The sequence below is a fragment of the Myxine glutinosa genome, chromosome 5 (genome assembly GCF_964187855.1).
Source record: "Myxine glutinosa chromosome 5, kmMyxGlut1.1, whole genome shotgun sequence".
Taxonomy (NCBI): Eukaryota; Metazoa; Chordata; class Myxini; order Myxiniformes; family Myxinidae; genus Myxine; species Myxine glutinosa.
Window position 1 is genome coordinate 112,421,206 of NC_136265.1, and position 20,435 is coordinate 112,441,640.

Genomic DNA, 20,435 nt, shown 5'->3' on the forward strand with positions numbered 1-20,435 from the left:
TATTACAAAATATCAAATTATTACAAAATATTAAATTATAACAAAATATCAAATTATTACAAAATATTAAATTATTACAAAATATTAATTATTACAAAATATTAATTATTACAAAATATCAAATTATTACAAAATATCAAATTATGACAAAATATCCAATTATTACAAAATATTAAATTATTACAAAATATTAATTATTACAAAATATTAATTATTACAAAATATCAGATTATTACAAAATATCAAATTATTCCAAGATATGAAATTATTACAAAATATTAAATTATCACAAAATATTAAATTATCACAAAATATGAAATTATTCCAAGATATTAAATTATCACAAAATATTAAATTATCACAAAATATTAAATTATTACAAAATATCAAATTATTACAAAATATTAAATTATTACAAAATATTAAATTATTACAAAAGATTAAATTATCACAAAATATTAAATTATTCCAAGATATGAAATTATTACAAAATATTAAATTATCACAAAATATCAAATTATTCCAAGATATGAAATTATTACAAAATATTAAATTATCACAAAATATTAAATTATCACAAAATATTAAATTATTACATAATATGAAGTTATTTAAAAATATCAAATTATTACAAAATATTAAATTATAACAAAATATCAAATTATTACAAAATATTAAATTATTACAAAATATGAATTATTACAAAATATTAATTATTACAAAATATCAAATTATTACAAAATATCAAATTATGACAAAATATCCAATTATTCCACAATATCAGATTATTACAAAATATCAAATTATTCCAAGATATGAAATTATTACAAAATATTAAATTATCACAAAATATTAAATTATCACAAAATATGAAATTATTCCAAGATATGAAATTATTACAAAATATTAAATTATCACAAAATATCAAGTTATTCCAAGATATAAAATTATTACAAAATATTAAATTATCACAAAATATTAAATTATCACAAAATATTAAATTATTACATAATATTAAGTTATTACAAAATATCAAATTATTACAAAATATTAAATTATAACAAAATATCAAATTATTACAAAATATTAAATTATTACAAAATATTAATTATTACAAAATATTAATTATTACAAAATATCAAATTATTACAAAATATCAAATTATGACAAAATATCCAATTATTCCACAATATCAGATTATTACAAAATATCAAATTATTCCAAGATATGAAATTATTACAAAATATTAAATTATCACAAAATATTAAATTATCACAAAATATTAAATTATTACAAAATATTAAGTTCTTACAAAATATCAAATTATTACAAAATATTAAATTATTACAAAATATCAAATTATTACAAAATATCAAATTATTACAAAATATCAAATTATTACAAAATGTTAAATTATTACAAAATATCAAATTATTACAAAATATTAAATTATTACAAAATATTAATTAATACAAAATATGAATTATTACAAAATATCAAATTATTACAAAATATCAAATTATGACAAAATATCCAATTATTCCACAATATCAGATTATTACAAAATATCAAATTATTCCAAGATATGAAATTATTACAAAATATTAAATTATCACAAAATATTAAATTATCACAAAATATTAAATTATCACAAAATATTAAATTATTACAAAATATCAAATTATTACAAAATATTAAATTATCACAAAATATTAAATTATCACAAAATATTAAATTATTACAAAATATCAAATTATTACAAAATATTAAATTATTACAAAATATTAAATTATTACAAAAGATTAAATTATCACAAAATATTAAATTATCACAAAATATTAAATTATCACAAAATATCAAAATATTACAAAATATTAAATGATTACAAAATATCAAATTATTACAAAATATCAAATTATTACAAAATATTAAATTATTACAAAATATTAATTATTACAAAATATCAAATTATTACAAAATATTAATTATTACAAAATATTAAATTATCACAAAACATCCACGAGCAACATTTTCCTTTCACCAACAGCTTTGTTGTGTATTGTTGGACAAATTGTACAAACATGGACTGATAATTAATTTGATTGAAGTAAAGTTCAGACGAATCACGTGTTCATGTCCAATAATCACGTGTTCATGTCCAATAATCACGTGTACATATCCGCACAAATCACGTGTTCACGTCCATAAATCACGTGTTCATGTTCACCGCTTGATGCGAACAGGTACAAACATTTATTTTAACGTGCAGTGAATGAAAAATGTTCCATTTCCACTTGACCCCGATTTCACCACGATCCAGATCATCGATTCATTAAAACGAGCACCGGTACCTGTGCAACTCGACCTGTCCGGTGAAAAGCGTCACGAGACATCAACCCAAACACCTGAAGCTGCATCGCTGAAAAGCAACAAGTAACAGGACGGGGCGAAGGTCACAACAAACCGACGTCAGAGACAAACGGCCATCACCATGGCAACGTAAACAAAGCACAAGCATCCTTTCCAGGTGTAGTTTGGAAGGTGAATCAAACACTCGTGCTCTCTCAAGAAGGAAATATAATTTATTTATGAGGATTTTAAAAGCGAACAGGAGGAAGGATCTACAGGTATAAATATGGGGAAACAACAACAACAACGACGATTAATGTGCTGTGTCGCATCTTTATAATCCATTCCTTCACGCTTTCACTTTGTGACGTATCTTTATAATCCATTCCTTCACGCTTTCACTTTGTGACGTTTCTTTATTATCCATTCCTTCATGATTTCACTTTGTGACCTATCTTTATAATCCATTCCTTCACGCTTTCACTTTGTGACGCATCTTTATAATCCATTCCTTCACGCTTTCACTTTGTGACCTATCTTTATAATCCATTCCTTCACGCTTTCACTTTGTGACGCATCTTTATAATCCATTCTTTCCCGCTTTCACTTTGTGACGTATCTTTATAATCCATTCCTTCATGCTTTCACTTTGTGACGCATCTTTATAATCCATTCTTTCATGATTTCACTTTATGACCTATCTTTATAATCCATTCCTTCACACTTTCACTTTGTGACGCATCTTTATAATCCATTCCTTCATGCTTTCACTTTGTGACGTATCTTTATAATCCATTCCTTCACGCTTTCACACTGATGTACCTTTATAATCCATTCCTTCATGCTATCACTTTGTGACGTATCTTTATAATCCATTTCTTCATGCTATCACTTTGCGATGTATCTTTATAATCCATTCCTTCACACTTTCACTTTGTGACGCATATTTATAATCCATTCCTTCATGCTTTCACTTTGTGACGTATCTTTATAATCCATTCCTTCACGCTTTGACACTGATGTACCTTTATAATCCATTCCTTCACGCTTTCACTTTGTGAAGTATCTTTATAATCCATTCCTTCATGCTATCACTTTGTGACGTATCTTTATAATCCATTCCTTCATGCTATCACTTTGTGAAGTATCTTTATAATCCATTCCTTCATGCTATCACTTTGTGAAGTATGTTTATAATCCATTCCTTCATGATTTCACTTTTTGACCTATCTTTATAATCCATTCCTTCATGCTATCACTTTGTGAAGTATCTTTATAATCCATTCCTTCATGATTTCACTTTTTGACCTATCTTTATAATCCATTCCTTCATGCTTTCACGTTGTCGTATCTTTATAATCCATTCCTTCATGCCTTCACTTTGTGACGTATCTTTATAATCCATTCATTCACGCTTTCACTTTGTGATGCATCTTTATAATCCATTCCTTCGTGCTATCACTTTGTGAAGTATCTTTATCATCCATTCCTTCATGATTTCACTTTTTGACCTATCTTTATAATCCATTCCTTCATGATTTCACTTTTTGACCTATCTTTATAATCCATTCCTTCATGCTTTCACTTTGTGACGTATCTTTATAATCCATTCCTTCACGCTTTCACTTTGTGATGCATCTTTATAATCCATTCCTTCATGCTTTCACTTTGTGACGTATCTTTATAATCCATTCCTTCACGCTTTCACTTTGTGATGTATCTTTATAATCCATTCCTTCATGCTATCACTTTGTGACATATCTTTATAATCCATTCCTTCATGCTTTCACTTTTTGACCTATCTTTATAATCCATTCCTTCACGCTTTCACTTTGACGCATCTTTATAATCCATTCCTTCATGATTTTACTTTGTGGCGTATCTTTATAATCCATTCCTTCACGCTTTCACATTGTGACGTACCTTTATAATCCATTCCTTCACGCTTTCACTTTGTGACGTATCTTTGTAATCCATTCCTTCACGCTTTCACACTGATGTACCTTTATAATCCATTCCTTCACGCTTTCACACTGATGTACCTTTATAATCCATTCCTTCACGCTTTCACACTGATGTACCTTTATAATCCATTCCTTCACAGCTTCACTTTGTGACGTATCTTTATAATCCATTCCTTCATGCTATCACTTTGTGACCGATCTTTATAATCCATTCCTTCATGCTTTCACTTGGTGACGTACCTTTATAATCCATTCCTTCACGCTATCACTTTGTGACCTATCTTTATAATCCATTCCTTCAAGCTTTCACTTTGTGACCTATCTTTATAATCCATTCTTTCATGCTTTCACTTGGTGACGTACCTTTATAATCCATTCCTTCATGCTTTCACTTTGTGATGTATTTTTATTATCCATTCTTTCATGCTTTAACTTTGTGACCAATCTTTATAATCCATTCCTTCATGCTTTCACTTGGTGACGTACCTTTATAATCCATTCCTTCACAGCTTCACTTTGTGACGTATCTTTATAATCCATTCCTTCACAGTTTCACTTTGTGTCATACATTTATAATCCATTCCTTCATGCTTTCACTTTGTGACGTACCTTTATAATCAATTAATTCACGTTTTCACATTGACGTGCCTTTATAATCCATTCCTTCGCAGTTTCACTTTGTGTCGTACATTTATAATCCATTCCTTCACAGCTTCACGCTGTTACGTACCTTTATAAACCAACAACACTCTTCGACGTCACGACGTCGTCCCATTACATCATTATAATACTTGTCCCAAGTTTGACTTAAATCCATTCAGCTGTTCTCAAGTTATTACATTTTTACCTGACACCACTGACCTTTGACCCCAAAATTGAATCAGTTCATGTTTACATCATTATGCATAACTGTAACAAGTTTAAATTTAAATCGCTTCAGCTGTTCATAAGGTATCACATTTTTACCTGACATGACCTCTGACCTTTGACCTCAGGACCCCAAAATCTAATCAGTTAATCTTTCCATCATTATACATACCTGTACCAAGTTTGAATTAGATCACTTCAGCCGTTCTCAAGTTATAGACCTATTACTGATTTGACCTTTGACCTCCAAAATAAAATCAGTTCATGTTTACATCATAATACATAATTGTACCAAGTTTGGTCAGAATCCCATCACTGGTTCACAAGTTATCGTGGTAACAGGATTTGTACCTAGCATGACTTCTGACCTTTGGCTTTTGACCTTGTGACCCCAAAATCAAATCAGTTTATGTTTACATCATAATACATAATTGTACCAAGTTTGGTCAGAATCCCATCACTGGTTCACAAGTTATCGTGGTAACAGGATTTGTGCCTAGCATGACTTCTGACCTTTGGCTTTTGACCTTGTGACCCCAAAATCAAATCAGTTTATGTTTACATCATAATACATAATTGTACCAAGTTTGGTCAGAATCCCATCACTGGTTCACAAGTTATCGTGGTAACAGGATTTGTACCTAGCATGACTTCTGACCTTTGGCTTTTGACCTTGTGACCCCAAAATCTAATCCTTTCATCCCTACCTCATTATACATACCTGCACCGAGTTTGACCAAGATCCCTTCAGGCGTTCTCAAGCTGGAACGAAAACCGATCACGGACAGACGGCCGGACACCTGAAAACAAAATGCCTGCGCGTCGGTGGAAAAGGCCCACACAGACAACTGGGTTTATTAATTACTAGCAGAAGTACCCGGCATTGCCGGGCGGGGGAGGGGAGGGGAACGGGGGGGGGAGGGGAGCGAGCCCCTTGGCAAAGCGAGGGATTTTTTTTTTCATAGCGTCATAGCGTCATAGCGATTTTTTTTTCATAGCGTCATAGCGTCCATAGCGTGATAGCGTTTCATAGCGTCATAGCGATTTTTTTTTTTCATAGCGTTCATAGCGGCATAGCGTTTCATAGCGATTTTCCTGCGACGTTCACAAATGTTCACAAATGAGTAAATATGTCCCCCTGCGACGTTGCACCCTTCTCCTCACAGAAACACACCCACAGGATAACCGAATCGCGGAAAGCATCCTCAAACTAAACATACAGCCGGTAGGGAGCATTATTTACACAAGACTACACTGATATTTACACTACGATCCAGGACCTGTTCTTTGAGGAACACATGCAGATGTTATGCATAGAGAGAGCACGCATGCCAGCATCGATACACCAACCCACGAGTGCCCTGTGGCCCTACGGCCTTTAATAATGTGCAGAGCACCCCGTCCAAGCACCACCCCATAACACAGTCAGCACCATCCGGTGCACCAATAAAGTGTTCATAAAAATGCACAATCAAGTGTCCATGGTCACCGGTGGTGTCGCAGCCGGCCGATGTTCTGCCGCTGCTCTTGCCTTCATGGAGTGCACTTGGCCTTCTGGCTTCTTTTTAAATAAAGAAAGGCGCCAACCGCGTCCATTTCTTAATTGTGGCCGTCAGGGGGGCCACTAAAAGTGGTTCACCTGTATGGCATAGGTGCCACGTTGACCCAAAGGTCCATCAACAGGTGGTGCAGTACGAGGCAGTACGAGACAGTACGGGACAGTAGGAGACAGTCCGGGACAGTATGGGATAGTACATACGATTTTCATAGCGACAGATAGTCCCTTCGCTCCTGCTGGCATGGCTCTGCGGTACTCCGCCGCAAGGCTTCTCCTGCTTAAAACCCGCTCCACCCCATCATGCATCTCTGCAATCAAATCGAATGGACTCCTGCGTCGACCCAGGTACATTCACCGTGGCTCCGGTCGTAAGTTTGTTTATTTACAATCAGGTCACTCCATCCCCATCCTCTGGTCGGCTCAGCGCACTCCCACTCATCGTCCCAACACACCTGGTCACAACAACGCACAAAATCGCACCTCCTGTCTGCGAACCCTGGCCAAATCACCTGGATTCATACCCGCCGTACAAAACAACATCAAGCTCACCCTGTTCAATACCCGGTCCCTCAACAACAAATGCCTCATCCTGAACGACTACATCCTGGAAAATAAACTGGACTTTCTCTGTCTCACTGAGACCTGGCAACAACCACTGGACTACTACACGCTCAACCTCACCACACCCAATGGATATTCTTACATCAATAAACCACGCTCGGAGGGCCGAGGTGGTGGAATTGCCGTTATTCACCGACAAGACATCAAGACAAACCTCATCTCCATCTCATCTGCTCCATCATTTGAACACCTGGCTTTTAAACTCTCTGGTCACACACAGTCAGTCATGGCTGTTGTCTACCGCCCTCCCAAACCACACCCATCATTCCTGTCTGACTTCTCCTACTTTCTGACCCAGCTATGTTCCCTCTCCCCCTCAATCCTCCTCCTTGGTGATTTCAATATCCACATGGACTCCACTGACTCCACGCTAACCACTGACTTCACTGATTTACTCACCTGCTTTAACCTCACTCAACATGTCAACTTTCCTACCCATAACCGTGGTCACATTTTGGACCTTGTCTGCTCTACTGGACTAATTTTGCACCATCTCTCTGGCTCCGACCTCACTCTCTCTGACCACCTAGCCATCACTCTGACCATCAACATCCCCACCCCAGCACCAAGGCATTATCGCACTATCAACTTCCGTAAGCTAAACGCTCTTTCACCTGCCTCATTCTCATCGACCCTCTCTGAAAAAATGTCCACTTCTCCCTTCGTTGACCTCCACACCCCTTCTGACCTCACTGACTACTACAACCACACTCTCTCCTCCTGCCTTGACCAACTTGCGCCTATAAAAACCAAAACAGTTTCTTTCACCCATTCTGCTCCCTGGTTTACCCCTGAACTCCGCCTGATGAAAACTCGTGCTCGCCAACTTGAAAGACTCCGCAATAAAACAGGTCTCACAGTTCACTCCCAGGCCTACAAGGACCACATACAACACTATAAAGATGCCCTCTCCCGCGCCCGCTCCGCCTACTACTCTCAAATTATCCACTCTGGCTCCGGAAACCCAAAAGCACTCTTCTCTACAATAAACAAACTCCTCAGCCCCCTGAACACCACCACCCAGTCATTCACAATAGACAACTGCATCTCCTTCCTTTCATTCTTCCAACGCAAAATTGAAAACATCTACAACAGCTTGACCACCGCCGCACCCGCTCCCCCTCAAACCACCTGCCCCCCCTTATCCTGCCACCCCCTGTCTCAATTCTCCCCAGTCTCCCCTACTGACCTCTCTGAACTCCTCATCGGAATGAAAACTGCCACCTGCACTCTTGACCCCATCCCCTCCAGCTTTGTGAAGGCCTCCCTTCCTGCTCTCTCTCCACTTATCATTGCAACAATAAACTCCTCCCTGTCTACAGGCATCGTCCCACCATCCCTCAAAATTGCTGCTGTTACCCCCATTCTGAAAAAACCTGGACTAAACCCTGACACCCTAAATAACTTCAGACCCATCTCCAACCTACCCTTTCTGTCAAAGGTTTTGGAACGCGCTGTAGCCACTCAACTCAAACATCACCTCTCTGCCAATAACCTGTATGAAACATTCCAATCCGGATTCCGCTCCAACCACAGTACTGAAACTGCTCTCCTCAAAATCACCAACGACCTTCTCCTCTCCTCTGACACTGGCAACCTCAACATTCTCATCCTCCTCGACCTCAGCGCCGCCTTTGACACCATCGATCACACCATCCTCCTCACCCGACTTGAAACCACCTTTAACATTACCGGCACTGCCCTCTCTTGGATTAAATCATACCTCTCTGACAGACGTCAGTTCATCTCCATCAATAACTGCAAATCCCCCACTGCTCCCCTCCCCCAAGGTGTCCCCCAAGGTTCAGTTCTTGGCCCCCTCCTCTTCATCCTTTACCTGTCCCCCCTCGGTCACTTAATCCGCCGTCATGGTCTCCAATTCCACTGCTTCGCCGATGACATCCAGCTTTTCATCTCCACCAAGTCCATCTCCACCGCCACCCACTCTATCCTGACAAACTGCATCACTGAAATAAAATCCTGGCTTCAAATCAACTTCCTCAAACTTAACTGTGATAAATCTGAAATAATCATCATTGGCCCAAAAACGCTCACCAAGTCCACCCATAACTTTGCCCTCAACATCGACGGTTTCCCAGTATCCACCTCCCCTCACATCCGGAATCTTGGCATCATCTTTGACCAAACCCTCTACTTCGACAAATACACTAAACAGATCACAAAGACAGCCTTCTTTCACCTGAAAAACATCGCCCGTCTCCGTCCATCCCTCTCCTCCGTGGCTGCAGAAACCCTCATCCACGCCTTCATCACTTCCCGTCTGGACTACTGCAATAGCCTCCTTCATGGTTCACCCTCAACAATCACCAATAAACTCCAATACATTCAGAACTCCGCTGCCCGTCTACTCACCCATTCCCGGACCCGTGACCACATCACCCCCGTCCTTTACAAGCTTCACTGGCTCCCCATCTCCCAGAGAATCCAGTACAAAATCCTCCTCTTGACCTACAAAGCCCTCCATAACCTGGCCCCATCCTACCTGGCTGACCTCCTCTCCAGACACACTCCCACCCACAACCTCCGCTCTGCTGGTACCAACCTCCTGACCCCCCCCCCATCCGGACCAAATTTAGATCCTGGGGGGACAGGGCCTTCTCCATCGCTGCTCCCACCCTCTGGAACTCGCTACCTCACACCATCAGAGACTCCTCCTCACTCACCACATTCAAAACATCACTCAAGACCCACCTGTTCAACACTGCATTCAACATTTAACCCACAGCATCTAACCCCTGACTATCTCCTCTCCTTCTCCCTCCTTTGTGCTTTGAATATTTCCCTATTGATTCTTCTTTTTTTGCAATTGTCTTTATGTTTTGCTATGCATTATGTTTTGCACTCTGTCAAAGCGTCTTTGGGCTTCCTGAAAAGCGCTATATAAAATAAATGCATTATTATTATTATTATAAGCCTCTCCGTTTAGGAGTCTATCGGTAACATCACACACACACCACACCACACACACACACACACACACACACACACACACACACACACACACACACACACACACACACACACACACACACACACACACACACACACACACACACACACACACACACACACAGTGTTTTATATATATAGATTATTATTAACGATGAAAACATTTATTGCAAATTTCATTCATTGTGTTGCCGAGTTGTTAGGGTTAGGTATGATTGTAATGTTAATGAAGTGGTAGATGTGATTGTAATGTTAATGAAGTGGTAGATGTGATTGTAATGTTAATGAAGTGGTAGATGTGATTGTAATGTTAATGAAGTGGTAGATGTGATTGTAATGTTAATGAAGTGGTAGATGTGATTGTAATGTTAATGATGTGGTCGATACGATTGTAAAGTAAATAAGTGGAAACAGTTTCTGGTGAAAGTATTAATTATTGCACATTTTAATACCTCAACGGTTCCTCGTGCGGGTTAGCGCAAAACATACATTAAACACGATGCAGTCGAGTCAATGTCATTTATTATCAAAAATGTGAAACATCACATTCATGCAGCAACCTCTGCAAGCTACAAATGAAGCAAACGCCATGAACACCTGACAATCAAAAGTCTCCTTTTTCATGACTTAGGCCGTAAGGCAATAAAGGTTAAGATTTCCAAATCCGTGAGTAAACTCGTTAAATCTGTAAAATAGCAAACGTTAGAACGCTGGTGTGAAGTCCCGGCAATGAAGTGCAGCTGCGCGTAACATGAGTGCGTGAGGACATGCCTGCCTGCACACACAGTAAGACCGGGGAGGCACACCCGCCCAGACAGCACAACCCTGGTGTGGCGGCATGCCCTCGTGCGCACTGAGATGAGGTGCTAGATACGAGACGAAACGTAGGGTATGAAGTGGTAGCACCCATAGTGCACACCTATGCACGGGCACACCTACGAGCACAGTGAGACGACGGAAGGACACACACGCATGCACAGCACGACCCCGTGAGGGCACACCTACGTGCATGGTATGCCAGGTGGCTTGGGAATCAGGTTCAAATGTTAAGCGCAACATGGTTATTAAAATAAGAAACAGAGGACAAATTGTGATCGGAGGTTGGATGTGCATGCAGGACCGTGACAGCACCCACCACACAGGGGTTCAATAGACTAAAGCAAAATGAAGACTCTCATCATGGAGGTTCAGCTTTCCACACGTGCGCGGGATTATAAAATATTAAACAGCAAATGCAGAACACTTGATTGGGGCTTGGGGGATGGAATGCAGACATGTGACATTGTAGCTGAGGATCCAGAGATAAGAGGATGCAGACATGTGCAGATAAAAGACGGACAAATTCATGTTATACAATGATAAAACGCTCAGGTTTGTTGCGATGAAGAAACATTTGACATATTCTGAAATCCATGATAATTTATGACCAAAGTTGCAACATCGGGAGGAATATCTCCACAACATTTAAACCTGAAGATCTTCTCAAGTTTCCATTTGGATAAAAACGAATTCTTACACTTGTTCCTTGTGTTGCTGAGAAACCAGGAAATGGGATATTTTAATAAGGTTTTGCTATTTAAGAGAGTAAAGACGATTCAAATATTAATTCTACAAGCTTTGGTATCAAATAGCATTAATTTGATTCAAAGATCAGTGCAAGTCACATGATCAACCCCGTGAACAAAGAGTGTTGGACCGAGGTGGCGAGTCATTTGATGAAGCCTTTGCAAGTAGGCCGGATACATGCGTTGATCGCTGGGTGGTCGAGGAAGGTAAAGCAGACGGATAGCCGCGGCCCCGGATGTGCGCCGGAGTAAACCGTTAACGGCATCGACATAAGGTGCATAAACTTTCTCTGGGACCCCCCTGATGGTCTTTGCCACATCCTCGACAGAGTCTGGAGTCCATCCACAGTTACTGCGACACCAATGTAGAGCGACAACATCGTCCCAAGGTATGGTGCGAACGGTGGCGCAAATTCTCAGGCCGGACAGTAGTTTACGTAGACTCGCCTCCGCCTCACGGACTCCGTCCCTAAGAGGCAGGAACGAGGCGGAGGCCTCCGTACCCGGGCCTCCAAGCTCACCGTTATCCGTTTGTCCCGTTGCATTATCCAGGCGACCGCTGGCATTGTCCAATGACTTGCGCCCGACGCCCGAGAACATTTCAACCGGTAGAAGTACTCGGAGCCGTGCCCCACGCCAAGCGGGCACCATACCCAGCACGCAGGCGAGTTGCAAGGCGAGCAGGCCGCATACGTCGAGGTAGAAGGCCGCATCAGGACGCAGCAAGTCGAGAGGCCAAACGTCAATAGTAACTGAAGCATCGTCATCTTCGTCGAGAACGGAGAACGAAGCACCCGTTTCCAGATCACTCGTGCCGGTCTCGCCATCAGAGCGGGTTGTGCTTTGTAATGAGGTCTCGCCCCTTCGCAATGATCGAAACCTCTTTTGGAGGGGAGGCCCAGGGTACCGATGGAAGGAGCGAGCGAGGCAAACGTTTCTACCCATTTTGATGGCATCGTTGATGATGGCGACGTATTCTGACTCACACAGCAAGCGCACCGCTTCTGCTCCACGTGGAGGGGAGAAATGAGTGCGAAGTTGTTGAACGGGTGTGGGACCACAAACTGAAGCTTCGTGAGATCTGTTTTCAGCATCGTCGGCGAAGGCCCGGTCAGACAGGAACCAGTCATGTGACTGGGCATCGTCATAGAAACCCATGACGAGCGTGTTTGGTTTCATTCCACCTGTGGGGGTAGGGAGAGGGAATGGGGGAACAGGTAGACCCTGATAGAATCAATGAGTATAACAAGACCTTCATCGCACCAGTAAGTTCTCTCACTGATATCCCACTGAGGGGCCGTATCTGGATCCGAACCGGATGGGAATCAAAATCGAATCGGCTTGTTGACACTGTGGGAGAATACCAAAAAGTATATGTGTTCATATATTTCCATATACTTCTCCTTCTCCAAAAATGTGTTTTTGTCTAAAGTATAGAAATGGAATCTGGAGGAGAAAAGGCTTGCATTGACAGGTCAAGAATTGACCTACAAAGGAGATTAAAAGGTGCTTAATTATCCCAACTGATAATAACTGTCTAAGATGGGTTTCAGAATTCTCCAAGACAAAAACCAGAATGTCTCATTGTCTGAGCCGAGAGAGTCTGCTCGGAGACTTACATTCCATACCATATATGGGAGTGAAGATTAAAAATATAAGGAAGATGGGACTTGGAGAAGGCAGTGGCGCTGGACGAAGGAATGAAGGAAGATCTACAAAGGAGGAGAAGATCATGCCACGACCGGCTGAACAAGGCTTTGTTAAAGTATAGTTCGTTTAGTATGGTATTTTACCTTGCGTCAGTTCGTAATTCCCTACCCTCCCTTTTGAGTTAAATAAACCGAACATAAGAACAAAGTGGAGTCTTCCATCCTTCTTCCATTAAGAAATAGAACTCTTCCACAAGATGGTGACCCGACGAGGATATCCACTGTAAAGGCCAGAGGAGACCATTCCAGGTCGAAGGTAAGCCTTTACACAACGATATAAAAGGACTTGCTAAATTTTGTTACATACATTTTAATATGGACATAAATAACGATTTTTTTATGAATATGCGAGGGTTAGCGATTTCTAGCATGAAAGCACAACTCTTTTTTTCGATAAATAACGACTTTTCCCGCCATTTTTAGCGAATTTTTGTAAATACATACAAATTTGATCGAAAAATGCGTGGCTTTTTGTAAACGACTTCTTGCTGATGTGTAAATGCAAAATCTGTCCCTCTCTCTCCTCTCTCCCTCACTCCCATCGCCCCCTCATTTCATTCATCCCTCATCCCTCATTTCACTCATCCCTCATACACCCTGTGGAAGTGTAACTCAGTGTAACTCATTGGTTGGAACTGGTAACGAACCAAGGTACGAGCAGGTGGTCGTAAGAATGTCAGGAATGCATCTCGCCCTGTCGAAGCTGGGAGTCCTGTTGTGTAGCTTTAGCACGACCCCGGGCTAACACACATTCCCAAGCCCGTACTATTGTCTTTCATCGGGATGCAAAGAGGATGAAGCAAATTCCCAGCAGGGAGGAGCGAGTTGGTGCCAGGAAGGCGAGCAGGATGACTGAGTAACATTGCTGCGGAGAAGGGATTACGATTTCAGCGCACAGAGGATTAACTGAAGTTTGCCCATATAAACAGAAGAGACTGAAGTTTGCCCATATAAACAGAAGAGACTTTGAGTCGAGGAGCACTCATCCTCAGAAGCCCTGCCCGACGGAATGAACGCGTACCACGAGTACGGCGCTGCAGCCACGAAAGAGGGACTATGCGGATAGAGTTACCTGGTCCATTGAGTTAAACGGTATTATTTGGTATTGGAATGAAGTGAACTACCAGTTAATAAAGTTGTGATCTTTCGTAAACCTGTGACATCATTGGAGTCACGAGTCTCACTACACTTCCACGACAATCCTAACAATCACCCCATCACCACCACCACCACCCATTCGGGTCTCTCAGTCGCCTCTCTCCCCTCACTCTCGGTCTTGTTCAGTTCCCTCATTATTTTATTTATTTTTGGAGATAGCATTACAAACGCGACACGTAATTGTTACCACATGTAAGTGGCGAGACGTTTAAACGCTGTTCCGCCCCTCTCCCATGTGCAGAGTAACTAATTGTATCCTTTTATTATTCCGACTACACTGTATAAAGAATACAGCTTAAATGGAAACGTCTGTACACCACACCGTCTGTACAAAGAACATTACTGTACATCTTTTATATTTTAAATGATGATATTTGATATTAGCCCCAAATTGGCACAAGCAAGTCACTGAAGACGCGTTTACTGCGCAGGAGCGAAAGCCTCCTTTGCGTTCATCCGTCATTTTTCATTCCCGCATGAACCAGGAGCAGGGGAGCTATCGCCGGCAACCTGAACAAATGATAATTTCCTGTTCCGAGGCTAGAAGGGGCACTGGATTAATGAGCACAGAGCCGTTTGACGTGCGCACGGAAAAACGCGGCACCGAGATAGCTCCAGCTTCGCAATGGGCGAATGGGAAGCTGTGTGCACGATCGGACAGACATCTATCTATAATTCCAGTAATCTCTGTTTGTACGTTTGTCTGTGACCGCTGTTTCTCGACAACCACGGGTCCGATATACTTTTAACTTGCCAGGTATATTGCTGGGGACCCGAGGATGTGCCTTTTCAAGGTTTCATATTAATCGGACAATTACTTACCGAGCTATGTCCAAAAAACGATTCAACCAATCAGAGAGCAGCGAACTATCGCGTGTGCCGAACGTGGAGGACACACTCTGCCTCGGATGGCACCTTTGAGAGCGTATTCATTTATTTCACGTTTGCAAACTATGTTGGCGTTAAACTATGTTTTAAAACTAATAAAAACGAATTTGCGATTCATTCGCTTTCCTGCGCGTTTGTGCACGCGATGGCGATTTCTTTACCAAACTCCGGAAGCCGTTCGCTTTGGACCAAACCATTGCATGTAAATAGAGGGGGGGGATTGTCACCGTACTCGCAAGCCGTTCGCTTTGGACCAAACCATTTCATGTAAATAGAGGGGGGGGGATATAATTTTAGATATAGATATAGTACGGGCAATGCCCTAGTTATATAAATACTGGGATTTTTTTTTTTAAATTCTCAGCTTTGACATGGCTCGCTCGGTAAATACGGAGGACATTGATATTTTTGGCTCGGTTCGCATCTCGTCAGCGAGTATAATTAATTTTATTAATTTTGAAACGGCATCGATCGATTTTTTCGGACCTGTCTGCACGAACTTCGGCTTGAATTAAATTTTGGATGACATGATTCCAGCCCCTATCCGCCCGTTCAATTACCACCCAGTGGGTTGATTTATTCATTATATTATTGACGACAGAGCCTTTCACCAAGTTAGTTCACAATCCTGGCGGCTGTGTTTATAATATTGTGGACATATCGTTCGTTTTATGCTACGTCCCGCTGTTCATTCATATAATACGTATAGGATCGGAAGGGTGTACACTGTGGCTCAATATACTTTGGCTTCGCTTCGTCTTGTCTCTCCACTCACACCCCACCACCGCACCTCCACCCCACCTTCCAAACCCCCATCCCCATCCACCCTCATCTCGGTTGCTCCCTTTGGGCGTACTCGTATGGGAGAACCTCGGTTTTAAGGCGTGTACTTCCTGATGCGGCACCCTTTTTTTTTTCTTTTTTTTTTCTATACTGAATCGAGGCTCGTGAAAGAGCTGACAACCGCGAGGGTAAGACAGCACAGGGGGACCACGAGGGAAAGACAAAGACAGCACATGGGGACCGCGAGGGAAAGACAAAGACAGCACATGGGGACCGCGAGGGAAAGACAAAGACAGCACATGGGGACCGCGAGGGAAAGACAAAGACAGCACATGGGGACCACGAGGGAAAGACAAAGACAGCACATGGGGACCACGAGGGAAAGACAAAGACAGCACATGGGGACCGCGAGGGAAAGACAGCACAGGGAGACCACGAGGGAAAGACAAAGAGAGCACATGGGGACCGCGAAGGAAAGACAAAGACAGCACATGGGGACCACGAAGGAAAGACAAAGACAGCACATGCGGACCACGAGGGAAAGACAGCACAGGGGGACCACGAGGGAAAGACAAAGACATTACAGGGGGACCGTGAGGGAAAGACAAAGACAGTACAGGGGGACCACGAGGGAAAGACAAAGACAGCACATGGGGACCGCGAGGGAAATACAGTACAGGGGGAACACGAGGGAAAGACAAAGACAGCACATGGGGACCACGAGGGAAAGACAGCACATGGGGACCACGAGGGAAAGACAAAGACAGCACATGGGGACCGCGAGGGAAAGACAAAGACAACACATGGGGACCGCGAGGGAAAGACAAAGACAGCACATGGGGACTGCGAGGGAAAGACAAAGACAGCACATGGGGACCGCGAGGGAAAGACAAAGACAGTACAGGGGGACCACGAGGGAAAGACAAAGACAGCACAATGGGGACCGCAAGGGAAAGACAAAGACAGCACATGGGGACCGCGAGGGAAAGACAAAGACAGTACAGGGGGACCACGAGGGAAAGACAAAGACAGCACATGGGGACCGCGAGGGAAATACAGTACAGGGGGACCACGAGGGAAAGAAAAAGACAGCACAGGGGGACCGCGAGGGAAAAAAAGCTGTCGCGGTTATTGACATCATACATGTACACCTGTCATGTTTATTGTCACGTCACGTTGATTGAAATTCATTTATAACGAGTTCTTCAGAGAAATAAGGACCCACGATGACACACACACACACACACACACACACACACACACACACACACACACACACACACACACACACACACACACACACACACACACACACACACACACACACATCTCGTTTTTCATTTCTGTTCCTTACAATTCTTCCTCTCTTTCACTCACACACACACACACACACACAACACACACACACACACACACACACACACACACACACACACACACGCACACGCACACGCACACCCGCTAAAATGAGGTGGCAACCATTGTGTAATTGGCATTGGTGGGTCAATTCATTTTGACTCACATTTGGTTGGTGATGATTCAGAATGTGTGTGTGCTTGCGATGTAAGTGTATAGGTGTGAAACATTCCGTGCTGTGTGCGTACAGTGACGTCATTACGTTTGATCATCATGTTAAAAAGGCAGTTGTCAAATTGTCTTGCATCCATTACTAAGATATGTGGGAAGAACGATATCATGCGTGGATTTTTTTCGCAAATAAGTCTGAATTGTCAATACTAACTTCAGTTTTGGGGTTGAGGTTCATACAGTGCAGGCGAATTGAGGAGCACCGGGAGTCTCCATTAATTTTGCATTTTAAAGTGGTACAAGGCTGGTGTGTATCGTTACGCCCGCCGTTTACCCGCGCTTCTGTGAATCTCTTCGCTTTGACATTCAGAGCACTGGGCACTGTTGACGATGTCGTTTGTTCTGTCTGTTGTTCATCGCAGTCTTGCTGTTTTTCTTCCCTCCTCATTTTCTTATTTCTTCTTCCAATTTATTTGTGTTGCAACCTCTTTTGGAGACTGTAAAATTAGATGAGTGGAGGTTCGAACGACAAGGTGCAGCTGTGCCGCTGATTCAGTGCCGCTGTCATGTTGAGGCCGGGGGTGTATAGAATGTGGTCGTTCGTTCGAACGAATACATTTCAATCTGTGTCATGTTTATTATTTGCATGAAATATGGAGAAAATAAATAACTCCATCACTTAATTTTTCCCTCTCTCTCTTTCTCCTTATTTTTCCCTGTCTCACTCTCATCAATCCTTCCCCCTTCTATTTCACATCCCACCTTTCATCTCCCCTCATACCCATCTTTCCCCCTCCTCTCTCCCCTTAATTTTTCTTCCAGTGAGTGAGTTCTTCGAGGAAGCAAATGCTTCCATGGAGCAAATAATCGCCAGTGTTGTTGTTGTTGTTTTTACTTATTTTCTTCTTCTTCTAATCTCCCTGCATTACCTCTCCTGCCCTCCCCTTCCCCCCACCCTCCTGCCATCAGCTCCCCCTCCCCTCAAACCCTTATTGCAGCTTGTCCCAGCTGGTCTTTGTACCTTCATCCACCCCTTATTCTTCCCACCCTGTCTTCCGCCCCCCTCCCCTCATTCCTCTGTGCCCCTCCCTCACTCATTCCCTCCATTAATTCCTTTTTGCCTCCTTCATTCCTTCCCTCTACCCTATGTGCCCCCTCTACCCTAACCCTGGTTCTGGCCCTAATCCCCTCCCATCGTACCCCCCTTCCCTCCAGTACCCCTTTTCCCCTCCCTCCCTGAACCCCCCCACCACCCTTTCACCATCTTCCCGCTCCGTAATATGATGTTTTCACCTGTAATTTTTCCAAAAAATATACATTTTCCAGGATTGTTTTTTTTCGGCGGCCATCCTGGACAGCTAAATTTCATTCAATTACGGTAAAAAATGATGAGAGGCGATCCCATGTCACTGGGATGTAGAATTTATAAGAAAAAATCATTGAAGATGCATTTGAAAATTTATTTTGGATTCGAATTATCATAGAAGGATCGCCAGTGTTGCTGCTGATATGCTGTGATGATAAGCTGGTGTTTCAAGATGGCGGCTGTGCATGTGTGAGATCACGGAGCTTGCGACGCGGCCTTGCTTCCTTCTCACCACGGACTGAGAGCACGGCCATTGGATGCTCAAAAACGTTAATTCCAGGAATTGTACGGCTCCGGAAAGATACGAACGTTGATCTCGATTAACCCACACGAGGTTTTGGACAACTGCTGGGCTCTTGGAAGCTGAAGGCCGCATTGGGCTTGACGGTAGAGAATCGAAAGGAGGCCGTCTAATCTGCTCGCCCCACGCTTGTTGTGTCTTCGACGCGCGGTGTTCGACACCGCCATTTTGGACCACTTCCCGCATGAGTGGCTAACCCAGTTTCAACAGCCGCCAAGCTCCTGAAAGTACTCTTTGGGATGCCAAGCTAAGTGCCAGCTGAAGGGGTTTATTTTCATTTTATCTTTCCCTTGACGCCGCCCCCCCCCCCCTCCACCCCCCATAATTTCCATGTTTTAAACGTTTCCCGGTGTGTACCCTGGATAAGAATAGGCACACCGTATCCCTGCATGTCGTAAAAGACGACAAAGAGGGTTGGCGTCAGGAAGGGCATCCGGCCATAAAAAAAACATTGCCTCAAAAAGGGAACCATGACAATTACAACTACATATGGGCAGGGTACAGCCCGAAGTGGAGATCGGTTTCTGAGGTTTGGGACATGGAATGTAGGGACAATGACAGGGAGATCAGGAGAAGTGGTAGAAGTATTGGTCAGAAGAAGAGTGGACATATGTTGTGTGCAAGACGAGATGGAAGGGAAGTGGTGTGAGAATGGTGAAGGGTAGGCAGGGACAGAAATACAAGTTTGTGTGGCAAGGGTGCCTGGAGGGCGTGAATGGTGTTGGTGTCCTGTTTTCTGAGGAGTTTGTAGACAGTGTGGTGAGTGTGACGAGAGTGAGTGATAGGTTGATGATGGTGAAAATGATGAT

The 20,435-nt window shown here is 42.2% G+C and overlaps 2 protein-coding genes across 5 annotated transcripts in view; both read right to left on the reverse strand.

Moving 5' to 3' along the window:
* PPIL6 (peptidylprolyl isomerase like 6) overlaps positions 1–6,054 on the reverse strand; it is a 153,201-nt gene extending 147,147 nt beyond the window's left edge. The window contains exons 1-2 of one of the 2 annotated variants that reach the window (XM_068116588.2): positions 5,902–6,054; positions 2,352–2,419 (exon numbers count right to left, since the gene is read on the reverse strand). In XM_068116588.2, the coding sequence (XP_067972689.2) occupies positions 2,352–2,417 (66 nt within the window). In that variant the 5' untranslated portion in view covers positions 2,418–2,419; positions 5,902–6,054. Of the gene's footprint in view, positions 1–2,351; positions 2,432–5,901 lie in introns of those variants that run through there. The other variant, XM_078778543.1, reaches the window with a different exon arrangement.
* A 4,780-nt stretch (positions 6,055–10,834) lies between these two features.
* Positions 10,835–20,435, reverse strand: part of SLC12A9 (solute carrier family 12 member 9) — a 162,882-nt gene continuing 153,281 nt past the window's right edge. For all 3 annotated transcript variants that reach the window (XM_068116578.2, XM_068116579.2, XM_068116576.2), the window contains one exon: positions 10,835–13,078. In XM_068116578.2, coding sequence (XP_067972679.2) covers positions 11,973–13,078 — 1,106 coding nt within the window. In that variant the 3' untranslated portion in view covers positions 10,835–11,972. The remainder of the gene's footprint in view (positions 13,079–20,435) is intronic.